At 31.2% G+C, this 24,869-nt stretch overlaps 1 protein-coding gene across 2 annotated transcripts in view; it reads right to left on the bottom strand.

The window, feature by feature from the left end:
* Positions 1 to 7,788: 7,788 nt before the first annotated feature.
* Positions 7,789 to 24,869, bottom strand: part of LOC148282922 (xibalbin-1-like) — a 220,861-nt gene continuing 203,780 nt past the window's right edge. Inside the window, exon 5 of one of the 2 annotated variants that reach the window (XM_088224296.1) lies at positions 7,789 to 12,139. In XM_088224296.1, coding sequence (XP_088080422.1) covers positions 11,977 to 12,139 — 163 coding nt within the window. In that variant the 3' untranslated portion in view covers positions 7,789 to 11,976. The remainder of the gene's footprint in view (positions 12,140 to 24,869) is intronic. The other variant, XM_088224297.1, reaches the window with a different exon arrangement.

The raw sequence follows: 24,869 nt of genomic DNA, 5'->3' as shown, positions 1-24,869 counted from the left end.
GTCGAAATGTTTTTAGTTTAAAGACACACGATTCCTTTGGGTAGGGCGCGAGCGCTCTCACATTCTCGGGTTTAGTCAGTAATCCCTCGAAGATGCGAAGTTTTTTGTGATACTCAGTAAAAAAAAAATTGTCTTTTATTTATGAAAAAAAAAATCTTGATAAAATAAGTATAAATAAAAAAAATATTGGTACATTCATAATTAATAATAACGTTTCTACCTCTTATTTTTACACTTAGGTTGGTGGAAAAATGAAGTGAGTCTAGTACAATGAAATAGGCAGCGTTTCTAATTAGGTATGGTGAGTCGACGAACCAATCAAAATTGTTTAATGAAAAACTAAGTCATAATTAAGTATAATGTTACAAATACGAATGTATATGGTTTTATTCTACTTTTATTTATATTTTTTACCAGTGACCGGGATTTGTCATGACCGACATCGCCAGACTGGTCTGACTGATCTGAGAATGTTTTAATCTTCTCAAATTTGACCACACAACCGAATAATGCACGCAACTACACTGGCTCAGTATCAGGCATAGAAAAAACATTCACATTATTTTACATTCACATTATTCACAATATTTTGAGTAATCTCACTTCGCCTGTTTAACTGAGAGAGCTCTTCCAACCTCAATCACAACATGGACTATCTCTTTGCTCTAGTAACGTGAGAACCCTTTTAATACTCCTTCACTGCTCCAATTTTTTTGCCTGCTCTTTCACAATATTAGTTGCTCGATTGTGAAATAATCTAGCCACTAATGTAAGAGACGCCCCTTCTTCATTTACATTTAAATCAAAATTAAAATGTCACCATCTAAATGTTTGAGTTGTTCCTTTCTCTTTCTTCTTTCCTTCCCATCACCTCTCCTCTCCCCCCTTCATAGCACAGTGTAAATTTTTGTTTTAAATTTTTGCATAAAATTAAAAGATTCTGTATTATAACCTAGAATATGTCTATGTACTTGTAATTTTCTCAAACTGAACGGTTTGGATAAGTAAGAAGAAATTGCCTTAAGGCAAAATGCCCACCCTTATATGTATATAAATTGAATATACAATAATAAATAAAACCAGCCAACGCTACGTCATAAGTCCTGTAAATGCCCAGACTTCCATATACCTTCTCAAAAATGTTTTCTCTCTTTTGCACCGAATTAAGATATTCAATGTTTTTTTTTTTTTGATGTATTCAATATATTTCGTATCAATATTGCCATACTTTTGAAGCAAATTTGAATTGACTACAAACATGAGCAAAGTAAAGCAGTTTGGATGTGAATAGAAATGAAGTGGGGGTGTGAATAGCTTTAAAATGCGTAATATAAACCGAAGTAGTTTATAAGCTTTTTTGACTACTGAATTCACGTGATCTTGACATGTGAGTCTACTATCCATTAATACACTCAAATCTTTTGCTTTTGTCGAGTGGTTTACGAATTTTCCAGATCATTTTTAGTCGTAGACAATGCGTAAATAAGTCTTTGACAGTGCAATCAATTTTGGAGTACGGTATAATCAGTTGGGGTGGTGCGAGTGACACAGTTTTAAATAGTGTATTTGTTGCACAAAAATCCAAAGTTAAAATAATACTTAGAGTCCGTATACGGACATCTACTGAAGAAATATTCCACAAATCACAACTTATGACATCAAAACCTCATTTACAGATTCAAAAACTACTCTTACTCAAATGAAAGACATAACCCCTACAATACATCACATACAAATAATATAATCACTAGATCCTCAACACAAAGACAACTTAAACAAATACCACCTTTGGACAAAGAGATTTCGAGTATTATTCAATGAAAATCTATAACCTACTTCCACTATCTATTAAAACAATAAGTAACGAGAAAATGTTCAAAAGGCTATAAGAGCTAAGTAGAAGTAAAATGAATTGTCTCATTCGCCCAAACCAATATTGAATCAACTGCTCCACAAGTGTATTGCTCATGTTAGGTTTTTGTTATTTTCATTGTGCGTTATGTCATATAAATAATATAGGTGTACATAAATTAATTATAAACATAAATACGTAGTATTTAAAGCTGTCTGAATATTTAGTTAATTATCTCTGTTTATTAAGTTAGTCTTCTTTGTTTATTCTCAAAGGTAAAAAACTTTAAAAAAAAAGTATATTGTTAAGTGTTCTCGGCACGGGTAACCCCAGTGAGGTCACATTATTTTTATTATTAATTATAGTTTGTAAGAGAAAAATATGAATAAATAAATAAATAAACGATCATCTCTTTTTAATATTTTACATAGACAATGTGTGTACTTTATGCCATATTTGGTGTCCTCAGATTGTACTCGTAATAATCTCGAAAGCTTAATTAGATTACCGTCTGTGAACTTAATTTCTACGTAATGAACCCACTTCGTCTCTAGTGATAATCTCAGTAAACCTTAGACAATAATTTTGATAAATTAATTTACGTAAAGAGCCTACTCAATTAGAATTTAAATTGCAAAGTTAGGGGTTCTTACGCAACGTATTCCGCGAAAACCCACTAAGTTGGCATTTTACCGTTTTGACGTTTAATGATGACATTGATGACAAGGGTTTTATTATTGAAAAAATAAATATTAAAAATAAAACAAAGCCAAAATAGTGAATATTGCACGGTGTGCAAAGTAATCTTTTATTTCTTTATTTTAACACGTTAGACATAATTTAAATTGTACATTGGTGGATTTGTTGCCAAATAGCAACTTCTTCCAATCAACTGATGATGATGATTTCACCAAATAAAGGTATTCTTTAGTTCATTAAAGTTTTTTCCATTAAAAAAAAAATATAAAAATATTGCTCTAAATAAATAATCGCTTATACCAGGGGAGCGATTACAAACGCTGTCTTTATCGGATACGAAATACTAACCTTTTATATTCTCCTTTTTTAAAAAAGTTTATTCAGATAAAAACATAAGTATACAATATTTCTAATGAAAACCATTTTTTTATTAATTTTAAACATATATATTTACATTAAAGTTTCCCATTACATAAAAGAAAAGACAATTCTCGAGTACATAATAGGGATTGACGTCTTACAATAATTTGGTTATTTTTTTTAATTAATAAAAAATATATATTTATTTTATTCCAGTAAAATGGCTACATAGTGCAGAGCCGATTCTACCATATAAACATAAATATAAATATAAACATAAATTTAACAATAAACATAAATATAAACATAAAACCAAATGTTATATTTGCAGCACTTATGGTGGTCTTAGCATATCCCGCCATCGCTCGAACAATGGTGAATGGATCCATTCTGCAGTGGCTTGGAGAATTTCGTTATAAGAGCTTTTCAGGCGTTCCCATAAGCTCCAGGCTCTTTGGCGAAGTAGGGCAGTAAAGGTGTTTACCCGTCTAGCTGTAAACATTTCGGAGGCACTGCAATACCTAGGCAATCCGAATAATTATCTGTATGAATTATTTTACGTGACCTTTAATTTATTCCATGCTGCTTGCGTATAATTGTTCCATAGTTCCGCTGTATACTCGTACATGGACAAGATATGTCAACAAGAATTGTGGACTGGCTGCTTTCTGCATAACTAGGTTCAGTTGTGAATTGAATCACAGAACACCCAGGCTTGAGAAAAATCACATTTATTTGTTTGTGTTCTCACCGGGAGTCGAACCCGGAACCTTCCGCGTGTGAGTCAAGCGTCTTGACCACTACACCACGGAGGCCACGAAATAAATTTTTAATTCTATTTTATATTATTATGTTTTTAAAGTAAAATATATTGTAAAATTGATATTTAAAGAACCAATTCTGTGATTTTTCTCGTCGAAAAGTTTAATTTGATTTATTTACACCTTTTAACAAAAATACAATTTTCCGTTCACTTTGCCCAGCTAACAAAGGTACATACCCCGTTCCAAGCTAGGCAATTACATTATTATTTATGATCATAGTTAACAAATCAATAGAGAGCACAGACTAATAAAATATAAACTTACTTGTATACACATTTTGATACATATACATACACACATATACACACATATATATATACACATGTACACACACACACACGCACATACACCCATGCGCATACCAGGGGCGAATCGTCAAAGTAAGCGATTATGCACAGCTTACCATTATATTTGACTTTAAATTATAATAATTTATAGTAACCATGTTTATGGGAAAATATATAAAGTAATTGTTATTTATTATAAATCACCGTTTATATCTTTCAACAAAAAAATATCTATGAAGTGCGCCCAGCGCCAGCGCCCAGTCCATTCTCACTGAACGATAAAACTAGCCGATTACCTCAGCTTATTCTTCCATACAAAAAAGTACACTGTATTTTTTGTCTTTAACCCAAGTCGGCTTTTTTAGTACTAAAACAAACTTGCAGATTACAAATATTTTTAGAAGATTCTCTATTTGGAAACTAGTATTTCGAACATTATTTCCGTAGGACTATTTTTCTTTGATGGGATACCGTTGACATATTATGTATCACATAGGACAGGTGGCGTTCGCAGTGGCCGTTTTAGGCATTATTCATTTTAAAAGAAATCGGCCAGTGCTCAAGTCTTGACAGTACTGTCAATGACAGATCATAATGAAAATATCCGTTGAATGTCATTGTGGTATGTGTTAATAAACTTTTGTACAAGTTTAGTATTCTAATAAAATAGTGTTGATAAAAGCTACGTATATCACGTGGTTAGTAATAATTGTTGTTTGAGTTGATTTTCACAGAACCACAGAAAAAGTAGTAATTTATAATAACATTACTTACACCTATAAAATAAATCACGGCTCGCCACTGGCGCATACACATACTTACATTCATAAAACGTAGATAATTTATTTATAATGCGAAACTTCATGATTGCCATCTGTATATATTTTTTAAAGAATTATTTTAATTTTCATATTTTATTTTCGACATCTAGTAAGAATCTCCAATCCGCGGCATGCATCAACCTTTCCTACTCCCTACGACCAATATCATGATATTGTCATGATATATACGACCAATGTCATGATAATGTCATGATATATACGTTCGCTATGTCTATTTTGTGTAAAACCAGTAAAATAAATTTAAGACTGTACCTATTTACCTATATTTTTTATCTCGTCATTAAATTACAAGTACTTACCTAAATTACGCTTGCTAACATGTTTTTATGATTTCAGATCCTCCCAAAAGAATAAGAGATGGATATTTGTTTGTAACCTTTTTATTAATTTTGTAAACATCTTGTTTATCTCAATAACTCTCTAGGGGGACAAACGCAAAATATTGTAATTAAACTAACTGGTCCAGGAAAAGCATAAAAAATTGAAAAATTGTTTTCTGGCGTAGTCTAATTTGTGAAATGATTCAATTAGATGAATCTCTTTTCAACGCTCTATACTTCACTTAAACCAACATTGAAAGCATCAACCACATCCCGTCTGAAGACTAAATGTCTTTCTTTGGATTCACTCATACAAGCAAGAATTATTTTTTTTCATTACGTATTGATTATATTTCTTCCTCTACTAACCAAATTCAGTAAGGAAAAGCGCGAACAAGTATTTACATTTACAACCTTCAATGTCCCTTTCACTGTCGCTCTAAAACGTAAGAATAAGGGAAAGTATAAATAAAATAAATAAAGCATCAACAGTGAACAGTATTAACGAAAATATTTTGTAAAATTTACAGTTTAAACGCTGCGAAAAACACTTTGGGAAAAAACTTTTAAAATGTAAACATGAAAATCTAGACATTTAAAGAGGCAACGCTTGAAAACAATTTTATAAATTTATTCTTCAACCAGTTGCTTTTATTACAATATTTTGTGAGTATGTGAAATCATTCGATGAAATTAATCTTTTCGCCACAATAAAGGTTTCAGCTAAAGAGCTTCACTTTAGTGATCAACAGATGGAAAGTTTGAAGAAATATGGATGTTCAAACATAGACAAAATAGAGAACCATAACATATTACAACAGAGATAAAAAACATTTTAAAGAAGGCAATATAGATGTCTAGGCATCTACAGGGCTGATGACCCGTCATTGGCTGGTTTTGTGTGGCCACTTTACACACTGTGTAACATTCACCATTCTGCCAATATTTGAACATCTATATTACTTCAATTCTTTCATCTGTTGATGTTTGTGAAGTTAAAGAGCTGAAACCTTTATTCATGCGAGTGAGATTCATCTAATTGAATTATTTTTTATTTAAAAAAAATCTATTCAATTCACTGCAATGAAAAACTTAGTTTAGTTGATGTAATATGTAAGAATCGGGTGGGATGTTTCGGTTGAGGCCTGTTTTAGGAGCTTCTCCGCATTTGCTCTAGTGACAAGGAAACCACAGAAAACTCGCCGGAGAAGGCGGACTGTTGTCATTCGTCATCAGACCTTCCGATCCACTTGAAGAGTGTTCGGCATTTGGTGTCCTGCTATCATTGATACCTTTTATTGCCTTTACCATATCTATCATGTATAATGTTACCTCTTTTGACAAGTCTTTATGACTAACTACTACATGAACATCGTGTAATTCCTCATTTAGGCTTCTGCATTGCGCTTCCAGTTGCATTCTCTGTAAACTAAAAAAGGGGCAATGCATCAACAGATGGGAGACATCTTGGAGAGTAACATTTTCACATGGACAGGTGTTGATCTCAGATATCTTGAATAACTTATATTTTAGAGTCGTGTTATCAGGTGGGAAAGAAGGAATACGGAAGGAAAATATAAAAAATACACCGCAAAACCCAGATGGGTTGAGAAAAAACGTTCATTGGATTTTATCTTACAACTGGCAGGAATCGAACCGGCGAACCCGATTTCACAGTTAGCTGTCTTTTCTTTTTGTCTTGTCATTTTAACCACGGTTTTTATATTCGTCATATTCTGTATTCGTTAGATCCCCAGGAATAGATCAATAAAGAATACAGAGGTTATAAAGTTTTATTTACGTAAATATGTTAGTTACGTAAACCTTGACAAAGAAGCTTGTTTGCTTTGAAACCGGTCGGTGAAAAATAAAAATTAGTGATTAAAAACAAAGTTGTTTTATTTATTTTAATATAGAGGTTATTTATTGGCATGGCGTTTATTTTGTAGAACTCCATATTTATACTCATAAGAAATCCATCGTTTGAAAATACCCTAACAAAACGAAACAATTGTCACTGAATTTTCATTTTTATATTTTTAAAATAAAATAAAGTGTTTAGTAGACTAACATATGTGTTTGATTTTTTATATAACAAGTATAAATATAGAGGTTTACTATATGTCCATGAGGAAGTTAGTGTTTTTTCATATATTTTTTATTGGTTAAAAAACTATTAAAGTAAGCTAGTTTTTTTTTTTTTGCGTGTGACGCGTGTGACGACAGAGGTTCTTTTCCGATCAGTTCTTCCCATTGGTCCATCCACGGCAAGTAAACCGGAAGTCTTCCATAACTCTCATATCATAGGTCGATTCATATGCACCAGTGACGTCATTCAAAGTAGTTTGTTTTTATTAAAATGTTTTTTATGATTTTTTTTCTTACAGTTTCAAGAAAGTTTGCCGTGCAATTTAATGCTCCAATGCTCCAAACACGCGCAAGAAAACATTTATTGTATCCAAGTTCCCGTAGGGCTGAAGTTCCTCATTGCATTTTGCTGACCATTCTTCCTAATCTAGCACAGAACTTTGGTTTAATGGAGTTGGGACGCGAGTCCAGGTTTTTTTTAGGTACATAATTTTTAAATAAATAAATGAACAGTAGTAGGCCAATCGATGGTTTATATTTATTAAGATTTTGACATTTCCAAAATTTTACCTTTTGACAAACTGTTCATAGACACATTTAATTGTTCTTAGCTACGTGGTTACATCCAGTACATATATAAATTATACATTATGTATTTAAAATATTCGACATTCATTTTCATTTAATTCTTAAGCATTTTTGAAATCGTTATAAACTTGTCTAGTGAAGCTAAATCTTTTTCCATTTTCGACGTTTTTAAATAAAAATACAAAATTATATTGCATCATATTTCCATGACAATAAAAAAGCAAACATACAAAATAAATAATATTTTTAATTTATTGATTTTTGAAAACCAATCTTTTTCATTCTTCGTTTTTTTAAAAGTTATCTTGATTCATTCGTGTAAGAAATTCAATTAAGTTAAATGCGTAAAATTCAAAAGCATATTACAGAATGCTCTTTACTATTTTTAATGACTTACTAAGGATCTACATTTCTTATAAATACATTACTACAATGCTTTTACCTATTGTTAAAAAACTTGAATTAAAATATTTTCAATGCAATAAAAATATACAAATTCAACAAATTGAAAATGTGTATTTTTTGGCGATGTTTTTCTGAAAATCGAAAACTTTTTTCATTTACGTAAAAAAATATAAATAAAACTAAAGACCCTTATAAATTACTTATAAGTATTCGATTTTCAAAGTATTCCAGCTTCTGATTTTGATTGGACAATGTGGCTGGGTATATGCCCAATCAAAATGAAGCTGTGATTGTAATTAAAATTACGCTATCAATAATATAACTTAATTTGATTAATCCAATAAACATCGAAGTTTAAATCAGTGAAACGATTATTGATTCAATTAAAAACGCTATTGTACGTTTTTGAAAGTTCTTTTGTAACATTATATTAATTTGACCGTAGATCGAACAAAAACTTAATCAGATTAGCGAACTAATCGTTTAAAATACTTCAAATCTATGTCGCTTTCATGACACATTAAACTTTAATTCAAACATGTTAATTTTTAAAATGGGATCAGGAACGAAATTTGAACATATTTTTGCAGTCATTTGAAATTATTATTATTATAAGTTTATGTTATATTTTGTTGTAATTTTTTAGACAAGTTTTATCTACCTTTATGTATTTTATTATAAAAATTTCCTTTCTTTGTAAAAGTGCGGATTTAACTTATGTTATAAATTTATTAGTTTAGTTACGTGTTTATTATTACAAACATCCTTATTTTTTCATACATTTTTTTGTTGTTTTTGTATATTTGGATTATTTTGATGTTTGTCTACAATTTGTTATTAATTGTTATTTCTAGTTTTATTGTTTAACTCGTTTTCGGCCGAAATTATCATGTTTAGGTAAAAGACCTTAATGAAAAAAAATATATATTCTTGTCCATTCCAAATTTTAAATTAAGAATTTTTAGATTTGAAAATTACACTGCGCATTCTAATGCATAAAACATTTTAATCATGGAAGGATGTTGAATTTTTAATTTGCAATTATAAAAAAACTTTAATTTTGCAGTTATTTGTAAATTTCAAACATAGTTACTGAAAAAAGATTTTTAGTACCTACGAGAAACCAGGCATTGTTATTCCCATGGAATGTTATTTTCCAATAAATTAAGGAAATTTGAATCGAAAGATGACGAACATTTTTTAAGAAGTAATTTGGAAAAATTGTTTAAAAAATTAAAGTCAATTTGCTAGAAAGCGTGATAAAATTTTTGCAATTTTTATCGCATTTGAAAATTCGGTTTTTTTTTTGGTCTGTGTCCAGTCGTATGAAAAATACAGTTCTCTGTGTGAAATAAAACCAGAAACCTGGATAAGTGTTTTTAACTCGATGGTAAAAATCCTGAAGAAGAAAATCGAGTGGGAATAAGTCGGCCTCGTGGTGTAGTGTTCGGCGCGTTCACCTACCATGTCTGAGGTCCCGGGTACGATTCCTGGAAGACTCGACGCGATATATTTGTTTTAAAGGTGGTTGACTACGCAATATTTCTCTGCACATGAACTAGTGGTTGAAGAGTTGTACTGATCATGTTACCGTCAGCAAATATCGACATACGCTGCATTTGATGTTACAATGTAGTGCTTCAAAAGAAATAGATTTTTACAGTTATTTATGTTGATAAATCGTCCGTCCATTAGTTACAGAATATTCAATATAATATTCTATTTTGAATTCCAACTTTTGCTTTCCTTGAAATATTAATGGTTACTATTTTCGAATCGATCAATAGCAGGCTGTCATTGTAGACACTGGACATTGGACAGTAGAAAGGTTATTCGAAATTAGAATGGAAATACTGTTTTCAATTTTTAAATCTCATTTTAAATGGCAGCTGTAAAATTTGTGAGGCATTTAAAAAAAAAAAAATATTCGTTGAATTTCAAATTTAAATTACTCGTATATGCTGTTTAAATCTGCAATTGTTATTAATTACAACACTTCTGTAACTAATATCAAATACTAATATTATTTTTTGTATATGTATGTATCTCTGCGTCAAAGTGTATGAAAAATACAGTTGTGTGTAAAATAGAACCAGAATCCTGGGCGAATGCTTTTGACTGTTGCTCTCGGGTAAAAAATCTGATTAAGGGAGTCATTCCGTTGTTTAGAAAAATTTTGAGGAAGACAAAAAATAAAAGACATTTGACGAGTGTTTGTTCACCTACGGCTTGAGACTGATCGTGAAAGACTGCGATTGATGTATCAGTATGGAACCCTATGCACCGAAAAGGAGAAATATTGTATCAATTCACATTTAAAAAAATAAGATTTAGACGGCAAATAAAAACAATAGTTTCACTGATTTTTCCTGAGACGTTTTTACTCTAATTCATCTACACTTTAATAAAACTATTCAGTATAATTAAATATAACATATTTATGTAATTCTCTTACTTAATTAACATCAATAAAACTAAACTGTCGAAGACTTGAATGCTTAAACAAGTTAAATATACGTTTAATATTAAAAATATACAAAATGTGCTCGTAGCAAGAGATATATTCGAATCCTTGTGTCATTTGCCATAGTCGAGTGTCCTTGTTGGGTTGCCAGGCGAGTCATCGTAAGGGAAGAAAAATTAAACTAACCAAATCTTAAAATACAGAAAATGAAACTTAACAATTGACGTAAAGATTTTAAAATATTAAAAAGTTTATGAAATACACAATTTGGCAGTAAATTATGACACAAATGTTACAAATGCCTCTGCACTCGTCGTTATAAAACAATTCTGGGTTTGATACGTTTATTGAATTTGAGACTCGCATGGTTTACCATATGTTAAAACATATTGTCAAATATTATTTCCCAAAATTAACTGAATATAAATCCGAGTGCAGAAGTCATAAGTTTTGTTTTTCTGTGTTCCGAAATAAGTCGATGTTTATGATTTGGTCTTGGTAATTTTAAATAAACATAATGCAGAAGGGAAAAGGTAGGGTTTTTGAGCTGAGTAAACGGAAAAAGGTGAAAATTTAGGGTGCTGTAATGGTCGGTAGGCTAAAATAGAAAGGGTTTATATGTGTTGCGTAAGAAGGATTAGTGAACTAAGGTTGTGTAGGATTTACGTAATCTAGAGGATTAACTATGTCAAAAAAAGCGTAAAGGTAAAACCAAGTGAAATTGGAAAAATTGAAAGGAAATTGATTTGAAAGTAAAGTAAATAAAAGGATTTGTTTATAAATGAATTTTAGTATGAACAAACAAGGAAATGAGGCAGAGCTAAAGAATAATGTAAATTTGATGATATACATAAACATGTTTTATTAAGATTTTAATTGACAGGCTTAGGATACATGTTTTGAATATTGGTAAATCAACTTGACTGCGACAAATTCTGTTGAAATAAATGCAATAATTTGTAAAAAGAGAAATGTTTTGTTTGCGAACAAACCTGAATATTTGAAAAGATAAACTAAATTTAAAAGATGTTGAACGGTTTGGCGTGAAAACCGTTCAGGACAGTAAAATTATTACTTCATGAAACTTAAGTTAAACGGAATAGATAATGTGGACTTCAAAGACTTAAATTAAAGTAAAATCAATGCGAAATAATGGAAATGAAGTGTTTTTGGGTTGGGTTGAAATAAAAAGGGGGAAGATGTCTGGCGGAAAGACCGGGGGCACTTTGAAAGGGATTTCTGGAGCCTTAGCCCCACTTCTGGAAGAGCCCCATCCGCTGACATCTGCAATTGGTGCCCCAAAGGTTGCATCGGCAAGACGAGTTGTAGCAGCAGTCGCTGGGGCGGTGGTCGCAGCTGCCCCCCCTCCTCACACAGGCTCTTCTATAAACATAAATGCGAGAAGCACGTCTGAAAAGAGATTAAAATTGCGAATATAGGAATGATGAAGTGAACAGCAAATAATGTATCATAAACAAGGCACAAGCTGAGATGAATACGTACAGTGTATTTAATCGACAATAGGGTATTATCACAAATCGAGAATAATGTTCAAAATACGTTCAATATTTAGAGCGGATCTTTAAGGCTGTAATCAGGTAATACGAACGCAAAATTAGGAAATCATACGATTTTGCCATTTTAAAACTTTTTCTTTTAAAAGTTTTTTTAACCACGCAATTATAAAAAAAAAAATTAGATACAAATAATATTTTTAATTACATACCAAAAACGATTACGGCAGGTCAAAGGTCATAAAATATTCAATAAGATATTGTTTTAAATTGAATATTACAACCAGAATTGTCTTTTTAAAAAAAAATAATACAACTCTTTTAAAAATAATTTGACCAAAGTATTTTAATAAATTTTAATTTTTAAAAGCATTACCAAAGGCGTAATTTTAAGTAGAGATAAAGGAAAATGTCACAAAAATGTATGTAATTTAAAATGCTTGTATTTCTTTTTAAAATCAAAAAAATTAAATTTAACCTAAACCACTTTCATGTTCAATTTATTATCTTTAAATTTTAATAACAAATTTTGGTTCGATACTTAGTTTTTATTAAGATCCCGGATACCTAAGTTTAGTCTAAATTTGAAATGGCGTAATCTGCCGGTCTAAAAGTAATTATATTTTAGTTATATAAAACTTTTAAGTATATTTTTAACAAAAATTCCTTTAAAAAATATTGTTTTTATCTAATTTATGTTTTTTAATATTTTTATTATTGCGCGATTAAAAAAAACATTCGTTTTAATATGGCAAAATCGGATGATTTCTTAATTTTGCGTTCGTTTTACCAGACGACAGCCTTAAGATTCTAGGAATGTTCAATCAAGAAGTTTGCACGAATAATTTTCATGTTTAAAAACAAGCACATTTAAACGCCAACTGCGTCACGTCACTTCTGTCGTTACACGTCATGGCCGCCGAGCGCGCTTTAACGGACCGACGCGTCGTCCCTACGTATACAATCGAATCTACATTTTGCAATTTTTACAGGAGAGCAAAAACAAACCTTAATGTATTTTTAAAGAAGCTATCAGATACTGTAGAATTGCCAAACACGTGTCTAATGAAATACGATAGATGCATGTTTGGCTAGTTTCTTAAAAAACAATATCAAGGTTTGTTTTTGCTCTTCTGTAAACCTCGCAAAAAGCAGATTCAAAAGTACACGTGGGAACCGTAGAAACATTGCATGCTCATTTGCATGCAAATGTACATGCACTTATTTATAAAAAAATGATTTATATATCTTCATTTATTTTTTTGAAATATATGTGTATTTTGTACTTAAATGATTAATATTGTAATCCCACAGCAAGCACAAGAGGTTGCTTCCTTTTTGGTGTGATATTTTGTTTTGTTTTTTGTTTCTGTACTTTTGCATTATTATAAATTTCTTTATGTTAACACAAAACTTTATATTATATTTTAAAAAAAATGTATGGCGTGGTAACGTAATACGTGCATAGTGAACGAAACGTAAAATGGCTTATGACCTGTTTTTGGCCACTTCACACACTGTGTAACATTCCATTCTGCCTATGTTTGAGCATTCACATTTCCTCAACTCTTCCATCTGTCGACTTTTGTGAAGTAAAAGAGTTGAAACCTTTATTATGTGGGTGAGATTCAATTTTTATGCTTACTGCTTACTACAAAACATTGAAAAATCATTGCGCTGATAACACGATTAAAAAAAAAACTTGCTCGTTTCCGAACGAAAAAAGCTGCCCGAAGGAGCTTTCTGAACTCTGGTAGCCTTAGCATCTTTGTGCTGAAAAAAAGTAATCCAGAAGTACATAATAAATAACAATAATTAAAATGATTGGATATGATCAATTCGCCGAAATGATTACAAAACGTTTTAAAAGCTAAAACAAGGTCAAGGATAGTAGCGAGAAGTTCCACTCGGTAATCATGGAGAAGAAGAGCCAACTACACAATAAAAAGTAGAAGGAAACCGATTTTGAGAGCGAATAAAGCTGTTATTTTATTAATTGTACTGGTGTTGAAAACTTTTACCCCAGACCTCGGCTTTTTATTTTTATCACATAACAATTTTATCCACTTGTGTCTTTATTTTATTTTGACGTCTCTTTCTTAAAAAAACAACCAAATGCGTTCAGTTTTGGGGTGCGGAGAACAGGACATGGTAACGTCAATTTTGTCAATTTTAGTTCGGTAAAATCGGTTCAACGTGCAGTTGTCTTTTTTGCACAGTGCTGTGGAGGCATTTGCGAGAGAGTGTCAAAAAAAATATGTTCAGGTACCTACCTATTGATCGAAATTCTCAGTCACCACCAGTCCTCTTAATTTTAATGCTTGTTTCTTATTTATATTTTCGTTTTTTTATGGAAACATTAAATCGGTTTCAATTTTTATGGAAACGTAAAGCTTTGTAACGGGTAACAGGAAAATTTATGACGCAAAACTCCAATGTCTCAGATTCGATACGTAAACACGTACATATCATTGTATTTCTTAATATCAATTTACATTTTGCAAAATTCAGTCAACCCACAATAGGGAAATATAACATACTACGAATACCGATAAAAATATGAAAAATATATTTAGAAAAATTTATTATATTTTCAAAATCAATGTGAATATTGTGAAGAATTGTTTTAATACATTATTTTTATAATTCATTACCCAAAAAAAATATGTTCAAAATTCGTTTATTTATCGTAGCAGCTGCAAATTTAATTAACTTTGTCCCCATTTAGATATTTTTAATACAACATTGTGTGACTTCAAAAAAAAACTTTTTGAAACACTGTAAAATGAATCATTTGTCAGTGTGTAATAAGTTTATGTTCCTTTGAATATGTTTATTTTATTATAATATCAAAATTTTGAATTGGTCAACTATATAATGAAAATCCCTCTGTTCCACTCCTTCACTCTATTTCCTCATCCCTTAACCTTCTTACGAGCTCTTTTTTTTTCTCATGTCTTTTATAATATATTTTTTTCTCTTTACTGTGTAACATGTTTTCTCATTATGTTTGTGAAAAACTTCAACTGGACGTATGTACTATTTTTTATATTTTGTATTCTTATAAAACAACTGTTGTTTTACCTTGAAAAATAAATAAATAAAAAAATAAATAAAATACATGATTTTCAAGATAAAATAAAAATTAAAAATATGTTTTAACAAAAACGTGACATGTTTGGCCTTGACAGTTCTGACGTCAAGATTCGAGACAATTTTCTATTTAAATTTAAATAGTCTCAAACAAAGTTCAAAATTTAACCGATTTGTGACGTATTACGGGTGTGGCCAATGCAATGAACCGTTTTCGCGGGAATAATTTTTTATGCTACCATTACGTAGAAAAAAAATTTTTTTTCTCGATTTTCAAAGACTCATTTATTTAAACAATAAATAAAAAAATGTGATAGTTCTCTACTAACAAAAAACAATCAAATATACAAATGAAGTGATTTTGAATTACACATATTTACCGATTAAAGCTATTCTTAACCATGTTTGCCCTTTTAGTTTAACCCTTTCAACCCGGGTGTTTGTTCAAATATACACGATATCCACACTGAGGTATAATTAAATAGAGATGATGCTTCATAGAACGATATTTTGAAATTGTATTCCGAAAAATTAGCGTTGTCCCCCAAACATTGCCGTGCAAAACGCGTATTAGAGTAAAAAAGATTAACTGTGTATGTCAGCTTACTGTGAATTAAATAAAAACAATAAAAATTTAAGTAAATGACGGAACAAATACACATTAAAAAAAAAATTGTATTTATCCCGTTCTTCACATTATTAGCTTTAGTTTTAAGGAATAAAACTAAGCAACAATGTTTTGAGTATGTCTAAATGTTTGTGAATAGGCTGGTTTACCTCCCTCCCTGGAAATTTTACTTTATTTTTATTTAAAACAACTTTTAATTTTTTATACTTCTTATACCAGTTTCATCAAGAATATTTTTAGTAGGTCCAAATTGTTTTCAGGCGTTGCCTAGTGGGTGAATATGGTTCAGCCTGATAAATCTCACCCACACGATAAAAGTTTCAGCGTTTTTACGTCACACAAGTCAACAGATAAGAGAATTGATCAGCATCGAAGGGACAGATAGACACATTCTTTAAAAAATAATTAAAATAAAAAATAAATGCATTCTGCAAATAAATCATGTTTTCGTAATATCAGCATATGTTAATTTAGTTTTTCTTTTCTTTTTTTCTTCTTTTTTCATGTTCATGTCATACCATATATGTATGCTATTAACTTTTAATAATTAAAAAAGGAATGGCCCACGCTCAGACGTTGAAGTCTTTGTGGGCATTTTTTCCAATTCATGTTATAGCTTAATTTGAAGATGTATTTTTCTAAAGTGTATTTTTGTAATTATATCTCTTGGTAAATAATATGTTTATAGAAAAATAAACAAATATAAAAAATAAAAATAAAAAATTGAAGGAATATGGGCAGAATTTATTGTTACACAGTGTATAAAGTGGCCACTTAAACCAGCTAATGTCAGGTCATAAGGCCTGTAGATGTCTAGACTTCTATATTACTTTCTCTTAAATGTTCTTCATCTCTGTTGTAATATGTTAAAATTGATAATTGGAATAAATAAATTGTGCCTACAGTTAAGGTATTTTTTTTAGCGTTTTCGGAGTCTGCGCAATTACTAGAGTACTACAACCCGCTTTACTATTGCACATCGTCTGAATTTGGAAATAAACCACAATTATGTCGTCACAGAGCTATGTACGTTAAAATGGATGCGTACATTTGTTAAAGGACCCCACTTTCTTATTACCAAATTCTCAATTTGTCAAACGGAGGCCACAAACCGGCCATTAATCTCAGGCAACAAGATTGAAGATTAGTTTTAGAATGTCAGCACACACATTTACTATAAAATACTGCGCGGGTATCTGGTAAACACGAGTAGGCTCAGAGTTCTACTTTACAGCTTGAATGTCATTAGTCAGAAGTATTTATTTTCCATTGTTTGTAAACCAAATAAATAAATTTAAGGAATGATAAGCATTAGCATCGTAAATTTTAAATGAATCAGCAATAGTATATCGTTTGCTAATTTTGATGATTTTATTGAATCGCTGGTTTCCTACAGAGCATTGATTGTGAGCACAACGTCAAACAACGGTGCCGTCATTTGCAGGACGGCCGTCGTAGCGGTAGCGGTGGACATTTTTGTGTCTGAAAATGAACTGTTAAAAACGACGGAATTTTAATAGATTTTGATAGAGAATTACGAAAAGAAACGCACAATCTGTAGCGTGATTTTTTAACATTTCCCTTTCATTCAAACTTACTTTTTGATTTTCCATGACACCTTAGCATCTAACTTACTTAGAGTTGGTTTAGAATGTTCACATTTTCCGCCGCAGTACGTCTCAATTTAAAAAAAATTGTTTATCAGTTAATAAAATTAGGCGATCACGTCCGCTAAATAACGGTACCGTCCTTTTTAAGTTGACATCTCTGTTCCCCTTTAAGACGGTTGCCTTGTTATGCCCATTACTACACGGCATACCTACTCGTATCATGGTCGCTAAATAACGGTACTAATTTCTTAAGAAATACACATTGTAACAATAAACATTCTGTCTATAAGTAGTTGACTTCAATAATCACGTATGGCATTTTTTGGTTTTCTATATATGCTTGGTTTAAATATTAACTTCCCATGCATGTTGGTTTGATATAGAGAATGAAAGCATGGAGAAAACTAGCGACATCTATTGTTAAAAACTGGTAAAATTAAGTAAAATTTTGCTATTGTGACGTCTCTATAACAATATTTTGATAATTTTTTTAAAACAGTATTTTCTTTCGTTGATTTATTATTTCATATAGTGCCCTATGCACCATTGGGTGTAGACAGGGTGATGATAATAATTTATTTGAAGAATTTAATTTTTTTTTAATTGTATTTTGCGTAACACAGTCCAGATAGACATACGAGTATTTGTTCTTTTGTTAGGAAAATTATATTATCACGTTTGTACAATAATACAATGTCCGCCTTTCTTGACAGGGCTAAAGCGTTTATCATTGTATCAACGTACATAGTCGTATGTACAAACATCCCATTCAAATATTATATCTTATTTTGTTACCAAACGAAACAATAAGCGGATCGGCAGATTTTTTCGATTATTTTTCTTAAGAATCAAGCAATTATAGTGTTGTGATAGCTTTCCGGTATTCGGGAAGCCGACTCACCGATCGCCCCAACTAGACTTGTGACGTCACAGGCGGCGTATTTTCAAAATTACAAAACTTTAAAAAATCATAACGCTGCTATCAGCGAGAGATTAAAATATACATTTTTGGCTGAGTTTGATAGTATTTTAACAAATAAAAAATATTTTGAAAACCACTGAACTTTCTTATAGGTAGCTACTTATGTATGTATATTACTCATACATTATAAGGTACATTTTTGGTCTTGATATGACCACATTTCTGATTATCGTAGGCAACTGAAATGGCTCAAAATTAGACAGCGGAGAGACTACCATTCCCTCTCACTTCTGTTCAATGTACTTCATAGTCCTAACGCTCCTATATACCTGCGTGAAAAATTTCAACGCTTATCAGTTCATGGTTTACCTCTTCGTTCTAATTCTCAAGGCACTCTCTTCATACCCATCCACAATTCCTCTTTCTTCTCTAACTCATATAGTGTCCATGCGGCTCGACTGTGGAATCATCTCCCACCCAACACCAAAGATGTTACTACATTATCTCTGTTTAAATCACGTCTGAAAAAACATCTCCCTTCTCTTCCTTAATCTCTCCTCCTTTCCCTTTTCCTCTTTCCTCTTTTTTCCCCTTTTCCCATTGAGTAATAGTTTTGATTTAAGGTAATTTATAAACAAATACGTTTATTTCTATTTTTATATACTTTTAGCTTTTTAATCTTTTTTTTTCTATTGAATATGTTCTGTAACTTGAATTATAAAAATAAAACTTTTATTTTATTGGTTGATTGGAAGAAATTGCCATTTGGCAATAAGCCCGCCAATGTACAAATAACATTATGTACAAAAGTTAAATAAATAGAAAAATTAATAAAATTATAACGAAAATAATACATAAACTAATTATTAATAAAATCATTTCCTTTCCGCACCTAATGGTGCATAGGGCACTGCATCAGTACACCAATTGCAACATATTTTTATTTTTTTTACATGAAGGTAAGATGATTAGTCTTACGTTTCAGGTACCATTCCATGAACTCTGTAATATTCTTGTGTGAAAACACGCTTTTATTTTTTATTTCATATCAACCATGTCGGGATTTGTGATATTAAAATCGTACTCGTAATGACTAAATATTTTTTTTATTAAGCGAAACTGGATGATAAATGTTATTTTTTAATTGAAAATGAAACGAAAGAGTCTTGCAGTCTAACTTAAACCACAATACTATGTTGATTTAAATTTTGTACCTTTAATTAACTTATGTCTGTATTTTTAATTATTATTTTCTAACTTTTTCTAATTTTAAGATTCTTTTAATAAGGTTCATGAGAAAAATGCACTTCTGTTTTTTCCACTGCAATATGCGTATGTATTTTATGTATACCCATATATTTTATTCTCATATTTAAAAACGGTTTTTTTTTTTTTTTTTAATGTAAAAGAAATATTTGTGTGCTTATGATTTACCAAAATATTTAATTTTGAGGGCCATTTTCAACGAGTTGTAAATAACTCACTCTTAGAAAATGGAATCAAGTAGGGGTAAAGTGAGATTCGAACTACGGAACTTTGATCCGTGAGTCCGAGACACTAGCCACAAGATCACAACTCGATCTATTTCTTATTTATTTTTCTTATTCATTTGAATTTTTTGCCAATTTTGTGTAAAGTACACGTCTGTTTTTATATTTATATATGTAAAACCTGTATAGCCTACAAGGTGTTAAAGTAAATAAATAAATATATAAAGCGACTGACCGTCCTGCGTAGTAATTGGTCTGTCTCAAATGCATAAGTACTCCTTGTCTACAAAAAAATTGGACACACTAAAAATATTTTTGATAAATCCACCTGGTCCATGAAAAAGTATAGAAATTAAAAAAAAAAAAAAATTTCAAGCGTTGCCTAGTACGTAGGTGAAATAATTCAATTACACGAATCTCACCCGCATAAATACGGTTTAAGCTCTTTAACTTCACGAACATAAACATATGAAAGAATTGAAGGGATATAAATTTAAAAATATGGGCAGAATGGTGAATGTTACACAGTGTGTAAAGTGGCCATTTAAACCAGCCAATGACAGGTCATAAGCCCTGGAGATGCCTAGGTTTATATATTACCTTCTCTAAAATGTTCCTCATCTCTGTTGTAATAAGTTACTACTACTACTACCATCACGCCATTTCCCCGTAGGGATAAGCAGAAAGAATGGACCGTCACACACGTCTATCCTGGCATATATTCCTAGCTTCTCCCACATGCATACATCTTGTCATACATGCACTTTGTCTCTGTCTGCATTTGACATGATCAGACAGATTTTGGTTTATCTGATCATGCCACGTCTTCCTTAGTCGTCCTCGTCTCGCGTTACCGATCATTTTCGTCATATATACTTGTTTTAACATTCTTTCGTCGTCCATTCGTTCTACATGACCAAACCATCTCAAAGACCCTTTTTTGATCGTTAAAAGTTAATATAATTAAATGCTTTATAGTCCTGAAAAATTAGCTTGATTAGAATGACAGTTGTCAGCAAAAGTGACGACATAACTTTGTAGTAACGTCTAAGGAGTGATTTATATTGATACGCGAAAAATCATTCGTATCTGGCATATTAATTTATTTTTTTAATACAATGCTTGATATATAATTTAACATAATTATATAAAATCAGCTTTAAAACTAAAAAAAACAAAATAAACTTAATTATTAACGACGTTCTTACAAGGTTACATTATTTTGCAAAAATGTTGGAGATGGCACAAATTGATCAATGTAAATTGATAGAATAAAAAATATTTAATTAATTTTATGTTGTTCATGAAAAAGGTATAAATGTCTTATTTTTTGTTGAATAATCGTCTTAAACACACTATAATACGCTCGTTTTTGCGTTTTTATATCAATTTTCGGAAACAGAGTTTCAAGTTTGCATAAAAAACTAATACAATCGATTTGATCGGTACATGATCAGTGATCGGTGATCAGTAATTTCCCGTCACTATTGACATTAGTTTGGCAGCTGTTATTTTAATCAAGCTATATTTTAAGGACTATTGTTTTTACTGCGCGTAAGAATACATTTTTTATATTCAATTTCCCGTCGGGCTGAACTTCCTCATCCCAGAGATTAGGGTTTAGATTTACAAAGATATCTCGTCCTACCTGCCTCATCTAGAAGACAACTTAGAATACTTTCCTTATTTACGGTCTTGACGCAAAAACTAAGGAATTATTCTCATCACGTCCCCAAAGTTGTATTAAGCCACAAGTATATTTCTGGGATCCTCCTTAGCTTGTGATAAGCCTGCCAAATGGCAGTTTTCCATTATTGAGGGTAATTTAAGCACTTTCAAGTAGGGGTGAACAATATTTTGTATTCAAACGACGATTTATATTATAACACTTGCGACTCCATCTTGCACTTGTTGATAGTTAATTGATTTATTCAAAATATTCAAAAAACAAGAGAACTTTGAAAAATTACAATAAAACTTTGTATCCCGGAGCCGTGTAAACACGTGATTATATAACCATGCGTTGGGTCCCGGTGCCGTGTTTTCACGTGGTTGACTAGCTGCCTAAAAAAGTGCATTTCATTGACATCTATTGACTTTTCTTAGTATTTTTTCGATGCTAGTAAACCACGTGAAAGCACGGGACCGGGACACAATGCATGGTCATTATAATCACGTGTTTACACAGCTCCAAGATACAAAGCACACAAAAAGGAGTGAGGCCCTGTATATGTGCGAACATTGCAATGCGCAATATGGCTCTCTATAAAGGCCAACGTTGGGAAAATTATCATACAAAAATTACTTATTTAACTATTTTAAATAAATGTGAGAATTTTTAATTGATTTAACCCAGTATTTTCATAATTTCGACACTTTTAAAAAACCCTTTACAAAGCATAAAATTTCACAAAAATGGGCCGGGCACATGGTAAATTCAATGTGTATTCGGCCGGTACTCAAAGTGTTAATATACTGAGTTGGTGGCAAATAATATTTATTTTATGAACAATGTTTTGAGTTTGTCCAAATTTTTTAAGACTAGACTAGAATTCAGTCCTTGCCTACAAAACTTTGGACAAATAAAAAACACTGTTAATAAACCCACTTGGTCCAAGAAGAAGTATATAAATAGAATATATTTAACAACGTTTGAGTATGTCCAAATGCTTGCAGACTGGCTGGCTTTCCTCCCTAGGAAGTAATTCATATAAAAATTTATTTCAACAGAAGGGAAACCATTTTTGAGAAGGAAATATGGAAGTCTAGGCATTTACAGGGTTTATGACATTGTCATTGGCTGGTTTCTTTACTTCACAAAAGTCAACAGATGGAAGGGTTGAGAATATGTGGATGTTCAAACATGGGCAGAATGGTGAATGTTACACAGTGTGTAAAATGGTCACCTAAACTAGCCAACGACAGGTCATAAGCCCTGTAAATGCCTTGACCTCCATATTCGCTTCTCAAAAATGGTTTCCCTCTCAGTTGAAATAAATTGAAATGCGAATATATTTATATTGTTGTGGCGCAAAAAAACAAATAAAGGGGGGTTGAACCTCGGACCCGTGACCCGTGAGTCCGCAACACTAGCCACGGGATCACCATTTCAATGTTTAGTTTTGGTTTGGTGAATGGTCGAATTTCAACCCCCCTCAATCTTTACTTCATACCTCCCACAAACACAAATTACTATTTTACACAAAGATTTGATTTATTACCTCCATATGTATCCAATTCTACGTAAAAATGTTTTCTTGCACGCGGTAAAAATTAGAGCATTTAAGGCTGTAGTCTGGTAAAACGCACGCAAAATGAGGAAATCGTACGATTTTACCATTTTAAAACGAATGCATTTTTTTAATCGCGCAACAATTACAATTTAATTTAATTTAATTTTAATTATAATTTTTTGTAAATAAAAAAGTTTGTATTTTAACGTTAATAATTACATTCGTTTTTGGTGGATCCCAATCAGGTTCTTTCCTTAAATTCGTCAAATTTTGTGTCATTTATTTCTCTTCGCTAGATTTTAAGGAACGAAAAGATAATATTTACTCACGTCATTTATATTTTAAAAACGTATCCCTACTGTGCATCACTGTAACTAAGAAGAGCTTCACAATTGTGCCGCTAGGCGTAGTTTGGCGTTTATAAAAAAAAATACATTTGAATATTAATTGTTTTAAGATATTATAACAGAGATGAAGAATATTTAAGATAAGGTAATATAGAAGTCTAGGCATCTACAGGGCTTATGACCTGTCAATGGCTGGTTTAAGTGGCCACTTTACACACTGTGTAACATTCACCATTCTGCCTATATTTGAACATCTATATTCCTTCAATTCTTTCATCTGTTGTTGTTTGTGAAGTTAAAGAGCTGAAACCTTTATTAATGCGGGTGAGAAACCAGCCATTGACAGGTCATAATCCCTGTAGATGCCTAGATTTCTAAATTACCTTATCTTAAATGTTCTTCATCTCTGTTATAATATGTTAATATAAACAGCTCCCCAGGGAGTTGAATCCAGTCCTTGTCTATAAAAATTTTGACAAACTCAAAATATTGTTAATTGTTTTAAGATTTGTTAATCACTCATGAACAAATAATCACCGATAAAAAGTTACATAATAGTTTTTTCAATGTTGATCCAAAAGGTTTGTACACGTTTTTGTGATACAAGTAGGGATTTTTGTTTCGATTTTAACGTCACGCCTAGCTGGCGATCGAAGAACGATTAAATACGCGTTGGGCATGACTGAGACTTAGGGCACGAGTAGAGTGTCATCATTTTTGAGGGCTCAGTCTATGTATTGATATGTCAATGGCGTCAAATGTAAATTTTAGTAAGCACATTACTTATAAAAACAATAAAGTACTGAAAAACTTCAATCTTGTCTTTATATTCCAATATAATGTAAATTCCAACGACTGGATTTACGTTTTTTCTATGAATTGTGAATAATTTTCTACCAAAGGTCTCAAAAACTCCCGAGCTCTTTCAAGTTGGTATTATAAAAATAGTGAACATAGCGTATAATATTGGGTATCTAAAAGCATCTCTTTCTCAAAAAACCTTTTGGAACTCGAAGTTAAATTGGACATCGTTTGTGCAAAAATAATACCGTTATATAATTCAATTTTATTTATTCATATATATGTACATTACAAAATGGAATATCTTAATTCATACATTTTAGTAATTTTTTTATTTTTATTTTATTTATTAGGGATATCAACAGTAATACATGTAACAAAAATACAACAAATAAAATATACAGAAAAAAAAACCAATGACAGATATCCACAGGAATACATTAAATACACGTACAATACATACTAGTGTGTTTGTGTGAGTGTAAGTGAGTGAGAGGGTGGG

The sequence above is a fragment of the Micrasema longulum genome, unplaced genomic scaffold (assembly GCF_059751315.1).
Source record: "Micrasema longulum isolate JH-2025_06_02 unplaced genomic scaffold, ASM5975131v1 h1tg000278l, whole genome shotgun sequence".
Lineage (NCBI taxonomy): Eukaryota > Metazoa > Arthropoda > Insecta > Trichoptera > Brachycentridae > Micrasema > Micrasema longulum.
Note: the sequence above shows the minus strand (reverse complement) of the source record. Positions and strands in the feature narration are given on the sequence as shown.